The 13084-nt window shown below is 46.8% G+C and overlaps 1 protein-coding gene across 1 annotated transcript; it reads left to right on the top strand.

The window, feature by feature from the left end:
- Positions 1–10906: 10906 nt before the first annotated feature.
- On the top strand, positions 10907–12408 carry NPPB (natriuretic peptide B). The gene is made up of 3 exons (XM_043486209.1): positions 10907–11162; positions 11436–11682; positions 12217–12408. Exons 1-3 carry the CDS (start codon positions 11037–11039, stop codon positions 12231–12233), a joined length of 390 nt encoding a protein of 129 aa, XP_043342144.1. The 5' UTR covers positions 10907–11036; the 3' UTR covers positions 12234–12408.
- Positions 12409–13084: the final 676 nt, after the last annotated feature.

Here is a 13084-nt window from a genome sequence, read left to right as displayed (position 1 = left end):
CAATATTGGGGGTATGATTGGAAGAATAGTACTTATCAACAGAGAGAAAGTTTAAATGTCAAAAGATACTACTTCGTACATTCCAATGCACATTAATGTGAAAACCTAGATGAAATAGATAAATTATTAAGGAATGTGGTTTTCCAAAATCAGTTGTGACTGAGGTAAAATGAACTTATAATAAACCTATTTCCATAGAAGAGGCAGAAAACTACTCCTGCAAAAAAACCAAAACACCAAAAACAAACAAACAAAAAGCAACAACAGAAAAAACCCAGTCCCATATGAATTCATGGGGGAAATCCTACCTCAGCTTTAGAGTCAAGATAACCCCACTGTTGCATTGTTTCAGAATACAGAAAATTAAGGGCAACTTCACATGTTTTTACTGATACAATTCACATCCCATCTTTTAACCACACATTGAGAATATTCACAAGGATTTGCAGCTGTCATGACTAGTTCCAGAACATTTTCATCACCCTGGAAAGAAACCCTGTACCCACTAGCAGCTAGTCCCTGTTGCCCCTCTCCTTCCAGTCTCTGGCAACCACTAATCTCCTCCCTGTCTCCATGGATTTGCCTATTCTGAACGTTTCATAGAAACAGAATCACATAATATATGGTCTTTTGTTTCTGCTTCTTTTATTTAGTGTGACTATTTTCAAGGTTTATTTATATTGTAGCAAGAATCATTGTTATTCTTTTATGGCTAAACAATATCCCATTGTATGGCTAGGCTATGTTTGTTTATCCATTCATCAGTTGATGGACATGTGAATTGCTTCCACTTTCTAGTTATGGTAAATAAAACTGCTAGAATATAAACATTTGTATACAAGTTTTTGTGTGGACATATTTTCATTTTTCCAGAGTGTATTGATTGGAGTAGATTTACTGGGTCACATGATAACTCTACATTAATGGTATAAAGTTTATCATATGGTATCTCTATATTAAATGATATAGAGTTTATCACGTGGTAAACTCTGTACTAAACAGTGTAGCATTTATCACATGGTAATTCTATTTTTTTTTTTTTTGGTAATTCTATATTAAATGGTATATAGCTGTTAGTTGAATTTAATTTCTCTGATCCTCTCCATTCCTCTAAATTAGCTTCTTTCTTAAGGGAACTTGAAATCTGGGAGATACTCTGGGGTTCATTTAGATTCTGATTCCATTTGTCTGGCTGGAATTTGGGAGGCAAGACCAAGGCTAGGGAATGACTCTGGGGGAGAGACTGTGTTAGCCCAAACACCCTCACACGCCTGCTGTTTGACTCTCTTACTTTACCTTTTGAGCCAAAAAAAAAAAAAAAAAGGTATAGAGTTTCTCACGTGGTAACTCTATATTAAATGGTATAGAGTTTATCATGTGGTAACTCTATATTAAACAGTATAGCATTTATCACATGATAACTCTTTATTAAACTTTTTGAGGAACCACCAAAGTGCTTTCCAAAAGAGCTGCATCATTTTCCATTCCCACTAGCCACATATGAGAGTTCTAATTTCTGCATATCCTTGTCAACCCTTACTATCTTCCTTTTTAAAAAATAATAGAGGCATCTTAGTGTATAAAGTGATATCTCACTGTGGATTCGATTTGCATTTTCTTAATGGCTAATGACACTGAGCAACTTTTGATGTGTTTATTGGCCATTTGTACATCTTCTTTGGATAAATATCTATTCAAATCCTTTGTCCATTTGAAAAATGTGTTATTAGTGTTCTTCTTGCTGTATTTTAAGAGTTTTTAAAATATATTCTGGACATTTAAATATATGATCCACAATTATTTTCAAATATGGGCTGTCTTCATGTTCTTGATAGTGTCTTCGATGCACAAAATTTTAAAATTTTGATGAAGTCTAACTTATCTATTTTTTTCTTCAGTTGCCTGTGTGTTAGTTGTCCTATTTTACCTGATCTGAGAGAGACAAAACAAATGTGGCAAAATATTAAAGAATGGTTTTATCCAAGTAAGGGGTATGTGGAACTTCTCTCAGTTATTCTTGGAACTTCCTTATAGGTTGGAAATTAGTTCAAAATAAAAAGCAACTGGCCCTAGAAAGCCTTCAGTACACCGAGAGTGTGGGTGTCCCTTGGGATGATGTGTGCTTTGTATAGACTGGTCCATGGGTTCCTACAGCCTCCCTGCAGGGCAGATACTGGCCTCATGTCCATCTCATGGTTGGATCAGTTGAATCACTGCCTTCCTGTGTGACCCTGGACAAGGACTTTGGTCTTTCTGGGCCTCTGTTTTCCCATCTGTAAAATGAGGAAAGGGGCCAGTGGCTACATTTTCCAGGGCAAGGGTAGAGATGCACTCGGGAAGGAGGAGGAGGAGGAGGAAGAGAGCTGGAGGGAGGGGATGCTTAGAGATTCCTTGCAGTGGCAGCAAGCAGCAACATCTCCTGGTTCTTTGGGACTGACCTGACCTGGTGTGTGTGTGTGTGTGTGTGTGTGTGAATCATTCAGTCATGTCCATCTCTGCAACCCCATGGACTGTAGCTCTCCAGGCTGCTCTGTTGATGGGATTTTCCAGGCAAGAAAACTGGAGCGGGTAGCCATTCCCTTCTCCAGGGGATCTTCCCAACTCAGGGATTAAATCCAGGTCTCCTTCACTGCTGGTGGATTTTTTACTATCTGAGCCAACAAGAAAGCCCCTGTGACCTGACCTGGGCTGGATTTTAAAGGAAGGATGAACTTAAACTCCATTCTCTTCTTTATTCCTGTTCTTACCTAAGATGCTTTCTCTGCCCAGTGGGAGTGGAACTCTGTCCCAAGCAAGAAGGTGACGATAAACTGAACATGCAGGAAAAGCAAACTCTACCTTGATCTGATGCTGAGTAGAAAGGGCACCAAGTTCCAAGAGGAAACTAAGCTGTTTGACTCCGGGAATTTCAGAGAATGCTCACTCGCAAAAGGATCACTCAAGACCAACAGCCAAACATAAGCCACACACAGTTAGTTTGAAAAACGTTTGAAGATGTTGAGTCATAACATGAAAGATCTCTAGGGAAAGATTCCATGGTCTTTCCTGCAAGGACAGGATGGAAGTTCCAAAAACCGTTGTCTAAGATGGTACTATGGGGAAAACGCAGAGCATAGGGATTAGAGAACAGCCAACACAGCAGCCGAGGTTTCTGAAAGATTCCTTCTGCTTGGCATTCTCCTTTAATCCTCACGTGCACACGTGGGTACTCTGTCCCTTCAGTCGTGTCCGACTCATTTTGACCCCATGGACTGTAGCCCGCCAGGCTCCTCTGTTCATGGGATTCTCCAGGCAAGAATACAGGAGTGTGTTGCCACTTCCTCCTCCAGGGGGTCTTCCCGACCCAGGGATGGAACCTGTGTCTCCTGCATCTCCTGCACTGCAGGTGTATTCTTTAACCGCTGAGCCACCGTGGAAGCCCCTTAATCCTCACACAAGACCACATTGTTCCTATTTCAGGGATGGGAAAACAGTGGCACAGAGAAGTCTGTGACTTTCCTCAGGTGGCACAGCTCTTGGCACCAAGGGCGCTGGAACCTTGCCCATCCCTCTGCCCCACCTCCGAATGTTGGATGAGACTGAGGCCCCGCTTCCTGAGCTGGAAGCTCAGTGACCAGGCAGGGCTGATGGTGTGGAGGTGGGAAGGGGGCTGTTGTGTTGTGAGTCTGTGCTCTTTCTCCTGATACTGGAGGAGGGGTGGGGTGCAGAGAGCCTGCCGATTGGTCCTGTAATTAGCCCCCTGGGCTGGGGGTTGCTGCTGTTGTGCGGCAGAATCCTCTCCACCTTCTCGGCCAAGGGCTGCACTCTCTCGCCCCAGACGGCGGTCAGGTGGTCAGACCCAGGATGTCAGCGCTCTTGAGGACAGGCGGCTGGAGACCCTCACAGTGAAGGCCGGCGGTGGATATCCAAGCACAGTGAGATGGAACGGGGTGGGGATGCTAATGAAAATTGGAGACCTCCCCCTTGTCCTCATTCCCACATCCACTACCTGCGGACAGAAGAACCCAGGGAAGGGAGCAGCCCCCAAGCCCCACCTTCCTCTCCGCATGTACTGTTGCCACATTGAACAGAGAACAATACAGGACGTGCAGTTAAGTTTGAGTGTCAGACAACCCGGGACTGATATTTTAGGGTAAGGGAGCCCCAGTTTACTGGGCTGAGCTGTGCCCCTTCAGGAATTCTCCTCTTGAAAGAGTCCTGGAGGAAGGAGCTCCTGGCCTTAGCTCATTAAAAAAAGTGAAAAAAAGTTAAGTCACTCAGTCGTGTCCGACTCTTTGTGACCCCATGGACTGTAACCTACCAGGCTCCTCTGTCCATGGGATTTTCCAGGCAAGAGTACTGGAGTGGGGTGCCATTTCCTCAGCTCATTAATGCTCAGTCTAGATAGGAGGAGATGTTTGTTTAATTAACGAGTCCCAGGTCTGGGAACAGACTCGCCCACCTAGAGAGAGGGCACAAACTTGTCCAGGGTCAGCTCCTGACCCAGTGAGGTCAGCTGCTTGGGCCACGGAGCACCTCTTCAAGGGCTCCCCAGTATGGGTGTTTCTGCTGAAGCCAAAGCCAGTCCTTTAACTGGTGACCTTGAGCCTTCAAACCAGACAGGCTGGGTGATGCCAATGCCCTGCCACCAGCCTTAGAGGTCAAGAGCCGCATCCCCTAGACCAATTTAAGTTAAATTTCTATCACTTCTGTCTCAAAGATTCCTAACTGATGCAGTTCCCCAAAGAAACTGCATACCTTTTTCTTAGAAATGTATCTTGAGAACACGACATCTCAGCCCTTGGTAATAGCCCAAGGTCTAGAATCTTTGCAGACAAAATTGCTGAGCATGGTCCAATTTAATTTTCTCCTCTTGTAATGTGAGTTGATCTCTGTGGTCAGACAGAAAGCAGAACACACGGAGTGCGCTGAGTGCAGACCCCATATCCCTCCTGGATTAGCAGGGTCAGAGGACGGTTGTCATACCCATTTCCAGGCTCCTGGCTCTTTTGTCTTATTTCCTGTGGGAAGGAGGTGAGATTCCTGGACCAAGACAACCTTGGGAGGGAACCACCTCAGGAGGCAGAGAGACCCCTTTCCAGGCTCCTGGCTCTTTTGTCTTATTTCCTGTGGGAAGGAGGTGAGATTCCTGGACCAAGACAACCTTGGGAGGGAACCACCTCAGGAGGCAGAGAGACCCCTTTCCCATGGTGTCTCTGGCTCAGTATCACAAGATGCACAAATGTCCAGATGGTGGGTGGGGATCAACATGTACATCCTCAGTCCTGCTTCTTAAGGACCCCTCCTCAGCCTGCTGAAGGGGGAAGTCTGTCTGCCTGTTAAGACTGTAGGCAACAACTTGAAGGCAGTCTTTGGGCTTTCTAATTCCTCGATGTCTCCCCACTGTGCCAGGACAGAGCTCCTGTAGGGTGTGGATTCTGGGGTGTACCTCTCATCCTTCCTTCTGTATCCCTCCCACCTGCTGAGACAGCTCAGACTTTCCAGCCTTTTGGAAAGTTATTGAATGTGTTTTCTGCTTTCTGTCTGACCATGGGGATCAAGTTACATTACAAGAGGAGAGAGTTAAATTGGACAGTGCTCAGCATTTTAGTCTGTACAGGCTCTAGACCTTGGGCTGTTACCCAGGGCTGAGATAGCTTGTTCTCCAGATACACTTCTAAGAAAAAGATTTGCAGTTTCTTTTGGGGACTGTGTCAGTTAGGAATTTTTGAGACAGAAGTGATAGAAATCTAACTTAAATTGGTCTAGGCAAAGGAGGGATATATTTATTGGTTGAAAGTAATTTGACTTCAAGATTTGCTGAGTCCAGGGGCCCCAATGATGTCACTAGAATGTCAGCTATGGGAACAAAGAATGAATACAATCCTTTTTGGAGGTGAGGGGAGGGATAAGGTGACCCTTTCAGAATTCTTTTTTCCTTTTGAGGTTATAACAATGAGAAAGAGAGGGGAAGAAAGAAGAAATAGGGAGAAAAGGGGAGAGAGAGAGAGACTATTACCCTGCAACACACAGGCAACCATAGTCAGATGCTTTGAATATTGTTGTTGAAGCTGGACTTGGGATGCGTGCTCAGTTGCATCCGACTCTTTTGCTACTGCATGGACTGTAGCCAGTCAGGTTCCTCTGTCCATGGGATTCTCCAGGCAAGAATACTGGAGTGGGTTGCCTTTTCCTCCTCCAGGGGATCTTCCTGACCCAGGGATCAAACCCATGTCTCTTTTGTCTCCTGCACTGGCAGGCAGATTCTTTACCACTGCACCACCTGGGAAGCTAGACATGGAGTGGGAAGAGTTAATAGGTATTTTCTTCCAGGCTACCAAACTCAGACCTCCCTCTGTTAACCATAAGTCTAGAAGTCCACTCCAAGAGCAGAGACAATCTACACACTCTGATTGGTTTCTAAAGCACCCTCAACACACACACACACACACACACGGCTGCCACAGCTGTGAAGGATCTGATAGACCCTCTGCGGGTGGTTTCTGGCTTTTGGAGAAAGTCTAAGGGTAGTAAAGGATGGAGGTTTTGCTGGGGGCTGGGAGTTGGCAAGTAGACCTAATCAAGAACTAGGTAGGGGCAGTTGACTATAATAACGTTTTTGTGTAATTCCTTCTTTCTGCACAAGGGGAAACAGAATCCCAGCGCATAGAAAGGACTTGCATAAAGCTATTTAGTGAGATAGCAGTAGGCAGAGGCTCGCCAGCTGCTGACCCCTGGGGCAGTGCTCCTTGCCCCGCCTTCCCCTGTCCTTGGGTGCCCAGTGCTCTTATGCTGCCCCATAGCTGCCCAGGGCTGGGCTAGAAGTAGGGTGTGAAGAGAAGCTGTAGGGAAGTAACTCAGCATAATACAGCCAAACCACACTCCCTGATGGGACCAGCTATCCCAAACCTTTCTTTCTTGCATCTTTTTCCTTTTGCCAAGAGCCTAGGTGCTACAGACTGAATGTTTGTATCCCTCCAAGTTCATATGTTGAAACTTAACCCTCAATGTGATGGTGTAAGGAGGTAAGGTTTGAGGAGGTGATTAAGACATGAGGGTGGAGCCCTCGTGAATGGGATCTATAAAAAAGACCCTGCTGGGACTTTCCTGGTGGCCCAGTGGTTGGGACTTTGCCTTTCAATGCAGGGGGTGTGGGTTCGATTCCTGGTTGGGATCTAGGATCCCAAATGCCTCTCTGTCAAAAACTGAAACTTAAAGCAAAAGCAATATTGTAACAAACTTATTAAAGACTTTAAAAATGGTCCATATCAAAAAATCTTTAAAAGAAACCCCATATATCTCCTTCACCCCTTCTGTCATGTGGGATTTCAATGGAGACAACTTACGGGCTCTTGCCAGACACCGAATCTGCCTGCACCTTGATTCTTGTATTTCCCAGTCTCTGAAACTAAGAGAAATAAATTTCTGTTGTTTAATCCACCCAATCTATGGTATTCCTAGTTCATACAGCAGCCTGAATGGACTAAAATGGTAGGAGAGGTAGTTGAACACTTAACTAGCTCCCCAGTTCTGCCCGGAACCCTCCTCATCTTCTCTCTCATGGCTGACCCATTCTTATTCTTCAAGCATTAGCCGAGAACCACCTTCTCCAGGAAGCTGTCTCCTCAACTGAGTGTTCCTGCGACGCTCTCAGAGTACCCAGGTCTCGTTGTTGGATCGGTCACCACCTTACCCTGGGGGCCTGTGACTGTCTGTTTCTCTGCCTACACTGTATGCTCCTCAAAGGCATAGGGATTTGAGAATCTGGATATGTATATCTTAGGGAGGCTCTTATTCAGCTTACCACATATCCATTTCATTTAATTCTTGGGTGGTAGTGCTATAACATAGCTCCATTAAATAGAAGTAGAAAAGTACATGGCACAGAGCAGGCATTCAATAAATGTTGATGGAAGTGATCTGGTGTAAGAGCTGTCCTTCCCTGCGCAGAAGTCCCTGGAGTATGTATTCAGTCTTGTGTCTGCCCTAAAGTCTTCTCCCACAGTCCCCACCACTGGGAGAAGATAGGGGCTTGGTCAGAGTGCTCAGCACTTTATCATTTCCCCCTGGAATGGCTCTGTCTCCTCATTGAGACAGAATTTCCTTTGAAGCAAAGATGAACTCTCATGTGTCTTCTGAATTCTTTGGCTCTTTTCACACTGCTATTGACTTCCTTTTTTTTTTTTTTTCTGCTATTGACTTTCAAAGACACTTTATTTTCCCTTTTAGTCCGTGAAAGGAGGGAGCGTATGCCCATTTTCCAGAAGAGCAAAGCAAGGCTCAGGATAGATACAGAATTACTTCTTGAAAGGTATTGGTTGATGGACTCTGTCTTGCTCCCAACCCTTAATCTCATGACTTCCAGCTCTAGGGATTCTCTACACCCTCAGCAGCCCCAGCCTTAAGTCTCAGCTCTGCTCTTGGCTGTCTCTGTTGTCTCTCTCTGCCATTTAATTTTTGGATATTCTTCGTGTGGTGTGCATGTATGCGTGCACACACACACACACACACATACTGTTCCAGCTCCCAGAATCTTTCCAGGACTGACATCTTTACACAGCTCTTACCTCCCCCGCATCTTCATCTGTAAAATGCTGAACTTGCCTCTGCTTGACCTCCTTCCCCTTGTGTCAGGGACCAAACTTACACATACCTCACTGCACAGCTTTCTATAACTTTAGAAATGACCATAGGGTAATCTAATTTTTCTTTAGTAGAAACACCTAACAATCACCCTGGCTGTGAGTAAGAGCTTCAGGTCTAAAAATCAGACTGCCTAGGTTAGAATCCAGGTTTTAGCACTTGTCAATTGTGTGATCTTGAGAAAATAGATTAAGACAACCTATTGAATGGGAGAAAATATTTGCAAATGATGTGTCTGATAAGAGGTTCCTAACCAAAACAGTTCATACAAGTCAATATTTTAAAAACCTGATGAAAAAATGGTGAGAAGATCTGATTTAATGTTTTCCCAGAGAAAGCATACAGATGGCCAAGAGGCACATGAAAAGCTGCTCAACATCATTAGTCACTGGAGAAATGCAAATCAAGACCACAATAAGATATCACCTCACAACTGTCAGAATGGCTATCTTCAAAAAGACCACAAATAAAAAATGTTGGCGAGAATGTGGAGAAAAGGGAACTTTGATGCACTGTCAGTGGGAATGTAAACTGGTACAACCAGGAAAGACAAATTCTATAAGTTTTCACTTCTATGTAGAATCTAAAAAAATAAAACAAATGAATGATATAGCAAAATAGAAATAGACCCAGAGGTACAGAGAACAAACTAGTTACTCCCATTAGGGAGTGGGATGGGGGAGGTGCAAAATAGGAGTAGTGTATTAAGAGGTATACTACTAGGTATAAAATGATAAGATACAAGGATGTGATATATGGTATATGGAATATAGCTAATATTTTATAACTTTAAATGGAGTATAATCTATAAAAATATTGAATCACTATGTTATACACCTGAAACTAAGTAAATCAACTGTACCTTGATTAAAGTAAAAAATCAATTTTGCTGTAAAAAAGAAAAAAAAGTACATTAATTTTTCTGAGCTCAGTTTCCTTATCCAAAAAAGTGAAGAACAATGATAATAATTTTCTCACTCAATACCTGGCAGGTGCTATTTTTCAGGCAAGATTTGCTTAGTGGTCCCAGCTTCTGCCCCTTTCTCCACTCCTGTCATAACACATTTCCTTTCTTGAACAACCCTTCTCCCTCTTCCTGATGCTTGCCAACACAAGTTATCTGGAAGGGGCAGTGACATCAGTCATATACACTTTAGGGGGGATTTAATCTGCTGTGTCTCTTCCCAGGGCCATTTCCCCCTTGGAGCCCCTTTTGCAATCACAGGCAGGAGGTCCAGACCTGCAAATTGCAGACCAGATCTGCAAATGGGAATGAGATCCTAGATGAACAGTTGAAGGAGGCACTGCAGAAGACACTCCTTCACACCCCTAGTGTCCCACTAAATAGATAACCATCTTGCAGTCATCCTTGCTTTTTCCGTTACGTTGACTTGGTGGGGGAGAGGAGGTGTTGGCACCTGGAGGAGATGTGATAGAAGGCATTCCTGAATGACTTCATCTCTGGGCTTTGCCTCTCAAAATTCCTGTCAAATCAGCTCTACCCTTTAAGGGACGGAAGAAGGGTCAGCATTCCAGAAGTTCTTTGTCATACCCAGACTTTTAATCAGGTGACACTGGAGAATTAGCATCCTAGTGCAGGAGGTCGTGAGAGGGCGGGGAGGGGGGTCTCAGGCGTCTCTTGGCCCCTGCCCCGTGCTTGTCTTTCTGGCAAGACCGGAGTTGAGGTGAGCAAGAACTCTTGCGTTGGTGGCTCAGGGTGATCAGAACCACGGACAGCGGTCAGCGCGCCCGAGGGACCGGCGGTCTGGCGCCGGGCAGGGTTGCAGGCTTGCGCGCTTCCAGGCGGGGTGCCGAGTCCCAGGCGGGGAGGGAAGACGCGCTGCAGTGATGGGGTGTTGGCTGGGGCTGTTCTTTGTGAGTCACCTCGTGCGCTCGGCATTTGCGTCGGGTCTCTGATCGCTGGGGTTCTGTCTGCTCAACCCAGGAATGGGGGTGGGGAGGAAAGAGAAAAAAAATCTACGCTAATGCCCCCGGCGTTTTGGCAGGAAAGGAAGAAGAGAGAGACAAAGGACCTATTGGTGTCTACCCCTCCCTGCCTACGCCCCCACTCCCGCACCCCACCCCTCCAACCCCCACCCCCCAACCCCGGGCGCGCGTTCCAGCTCCCGGTCAGGCCCATTTCTATACAAGGCCTGCTCTCCCCGGCCTCCACCCCCTCGGCGCGGAGAGGTACATTCCCCCGCCCTGAGCTCAGCGGGTCGGGCCGGAATGCGGCCGATAAATCAGAGATAACCCAGAGAGGCAGGGCCGGCCCGGCTCCCAGGACCAGGGATAAAAAGGCCGCTGTTGCCCAAGGATCCGGGAGAACGCCCACCGGGCACTAGAAGGTGAGACGTGAAGCGCAACCCAGCGAAGCAGCCGCGGGCTCAACCTCTATCCGCTCCGCCAGCGACATGGACCCCCAGACGGCGCTGTCCCGGACGCTCCTGCTTATCCTCTTCCTGCACCTGTCGCTGCTAGGATGTCGTTCCCACCCGCTGGGTGGCCCCGGCCCGGCCTCGGAACCGCCTGGGTTACAGGTGAGCGCTGCCGAACTGCGTAAACCCGGTTCGCCGGGAGGGCGCGAACAGCAGCAATTAACGGGTCCCCACCCACCCCGCACCTACATCCCAAGAGCTCCCCACTCTCCCTTGGGAATTAGTGATACGTGAATCAGAAAGGGAATCAGAAAACGGCGAGATTGGGTGCGGGAAGCCGGTACCCAGCGCGGTTGGCTCGCTTTGGCGCCGTCGACGGCGGCTGGGCCCAGGTGCGGGTTTCTGAAGCTCCGGCTCCCCTACCGTGCATTGCAGGAGCTGCTGGACCGTCTACGAGACAGGGTCTCGGAGCTGCAGGCGGAGCAGCTGGGCGTGGAGCCCCTCCAGCAGGGCCAGGGCCTGGAAGAAACCTGGGATTCCCCGGCGGCAGCCCCCGCGGGGTTCCTCCGGCCCCACCACAGCATCCTCCGGGCCCTGAGGGGCCCCAAGATGATGCGCGACTCTGGCTGCTTTGGACGGAGGCTGGACCGGATCGGCTCCCTCAGCGGCCTGGGCTGCAACGGTGAGTACCTACCCCCATTCCCACTGCACATCACCATTAGAGCCACTTCTGGGTCCGATGTCTCAGGGGACCAAATTTTGAACAAAGAACATCACTCTTATTTGCTGGCAGTCCTCAGGGCCAAGGCATGCCTTTCTGGAAATATTAAATTTGGACAACATTCATTATCATGTCTGGGAGCCCCTTCTATCCACCTCCTGCCTCTGATTGAAAGGGGCAGAATCACCTTAGGATGTAATTCAGTCACTGTTCAGCAGGCCTTCCTTGGAGCAGAAAGAGTACTTAACATTTTTCCTCCTGGTTTCCCTTGAACTGTCTAAAGCTGCGGAGGCAGAGGAGAGGGTCACCAGGGGGATGGTAATCTCCAGTTTACAAGGAGAAGGGGAGGTCCAGGGAGATGGGTTACTCCAAAGCCCCAAACATGCAGATGAACTGAAGAGGGGGGTGGCACGGGTGGCACAGGGTGAGGGAAAGCTCAGATCCTGCCTGTCTCCCACCCCAAAGTCATCATCACCCTCTCTTTTTCCCCCACAGTGCTGAGGAGATACTAAGAGGAGGTCCTGGCTGCAGATATGGCTGCATCTGATTCTCCATCAATCCCTGATCCCCTTGGAAGCAACTCCTATTTATTTTTATTTATTTATTTATTTGGTTGTTTTATATAACATGGTTCTTGTCTTTGGACACAAATTTTCCATGATGAAATAAAGTCAACATTATAGCTTTTTCCTTTTGAAATTCATTTGTCTCAGTGTTTTAAAAAGTAACCAATCATTAAAAAAAAAAAAAAAAATCAAAACCCTGTGTTTTCTTGCAGGTTCCAAAGGTGTTCATTTAATGGTGGGGTGGGGACATGGCTTCAAGGGCTGATGATCAGGCAGTTGGTGGGAGGGGGACTACTTTTCTTTAAGGCTTTTTTTTCATGTTCTGAAATGTCCCTAAACACCTCAGACACTTGAGACACTTTCCAGAAACTACTTTTGAAAGCCTGACAGTTTCTCCATGGGAGCTGAATGGACCCTGATGTACTCCTGCCGCATGAGGGTGTGTGGCAGGGTATTTGCCCCTTGACAATAGCCTTCCTTCTGCCTAGAATTCTGTGACTGGAGGCACTGTCCGTATATTTGTTGTTTCCAGAAGCTCTCAGAGATCGAGGGCAGTGTGTGTGTGTTTGTGTGTGTGTATTAGGGGGGCAGGGGGGGGCATGCTGGCTTATTTGCATTCCTGATGAGTGTGAGTTCTCCCTCCTGCCTCCAACCTCAGGTTCAGGCCTTCAATTTCTGATGTCATCCTGGAAAGGTGACTTCAAAACCCCGAGTTTAATAGCATTTTCATTTTCTGAGCCCACAAGCTTAGAAGTACCTGAAAGAGGCCCAGCATTTCAGAGTGCCCTTTCCTGGGG

This window comes from Cervus canadensis, chromosome 13, assembly GCF_019320065.1.
Source record: "Cervus canadensis isolate Bull #8, Minnesota chromosome 13, ASM1932006v1, whole genome shotgun sequence".
In the NCBI taxonomy this organism is placed as follows: Eukaryota; Metazoa; Chordata; class Mammalia; order Artiodactyla; family Cervidae; genus Cervus; species Cervus canadensis.
Note: the sequence above shows the minus strand (reverse complement) of the source record. Positions and strands in the feature narration are given on the sequence as shown.

Bases quoted from the DNA above. Each gene is read 5' to 3' on its own strand.
- NPPB (XM_043486209.1), top strand. From the start codon at position 11,037: ATGGACCCCCAGACGGCGCTGTCCCGGACGCTCCTGCTTATCCTCTTC. The intron at 11,163-11,435 runs GTGAGCGCTGCC...CGTGCATTGCAG, and splicing joins CGGAACCGCCTGGGTTACAG to GAGCTGCTGGACCGTCTACG.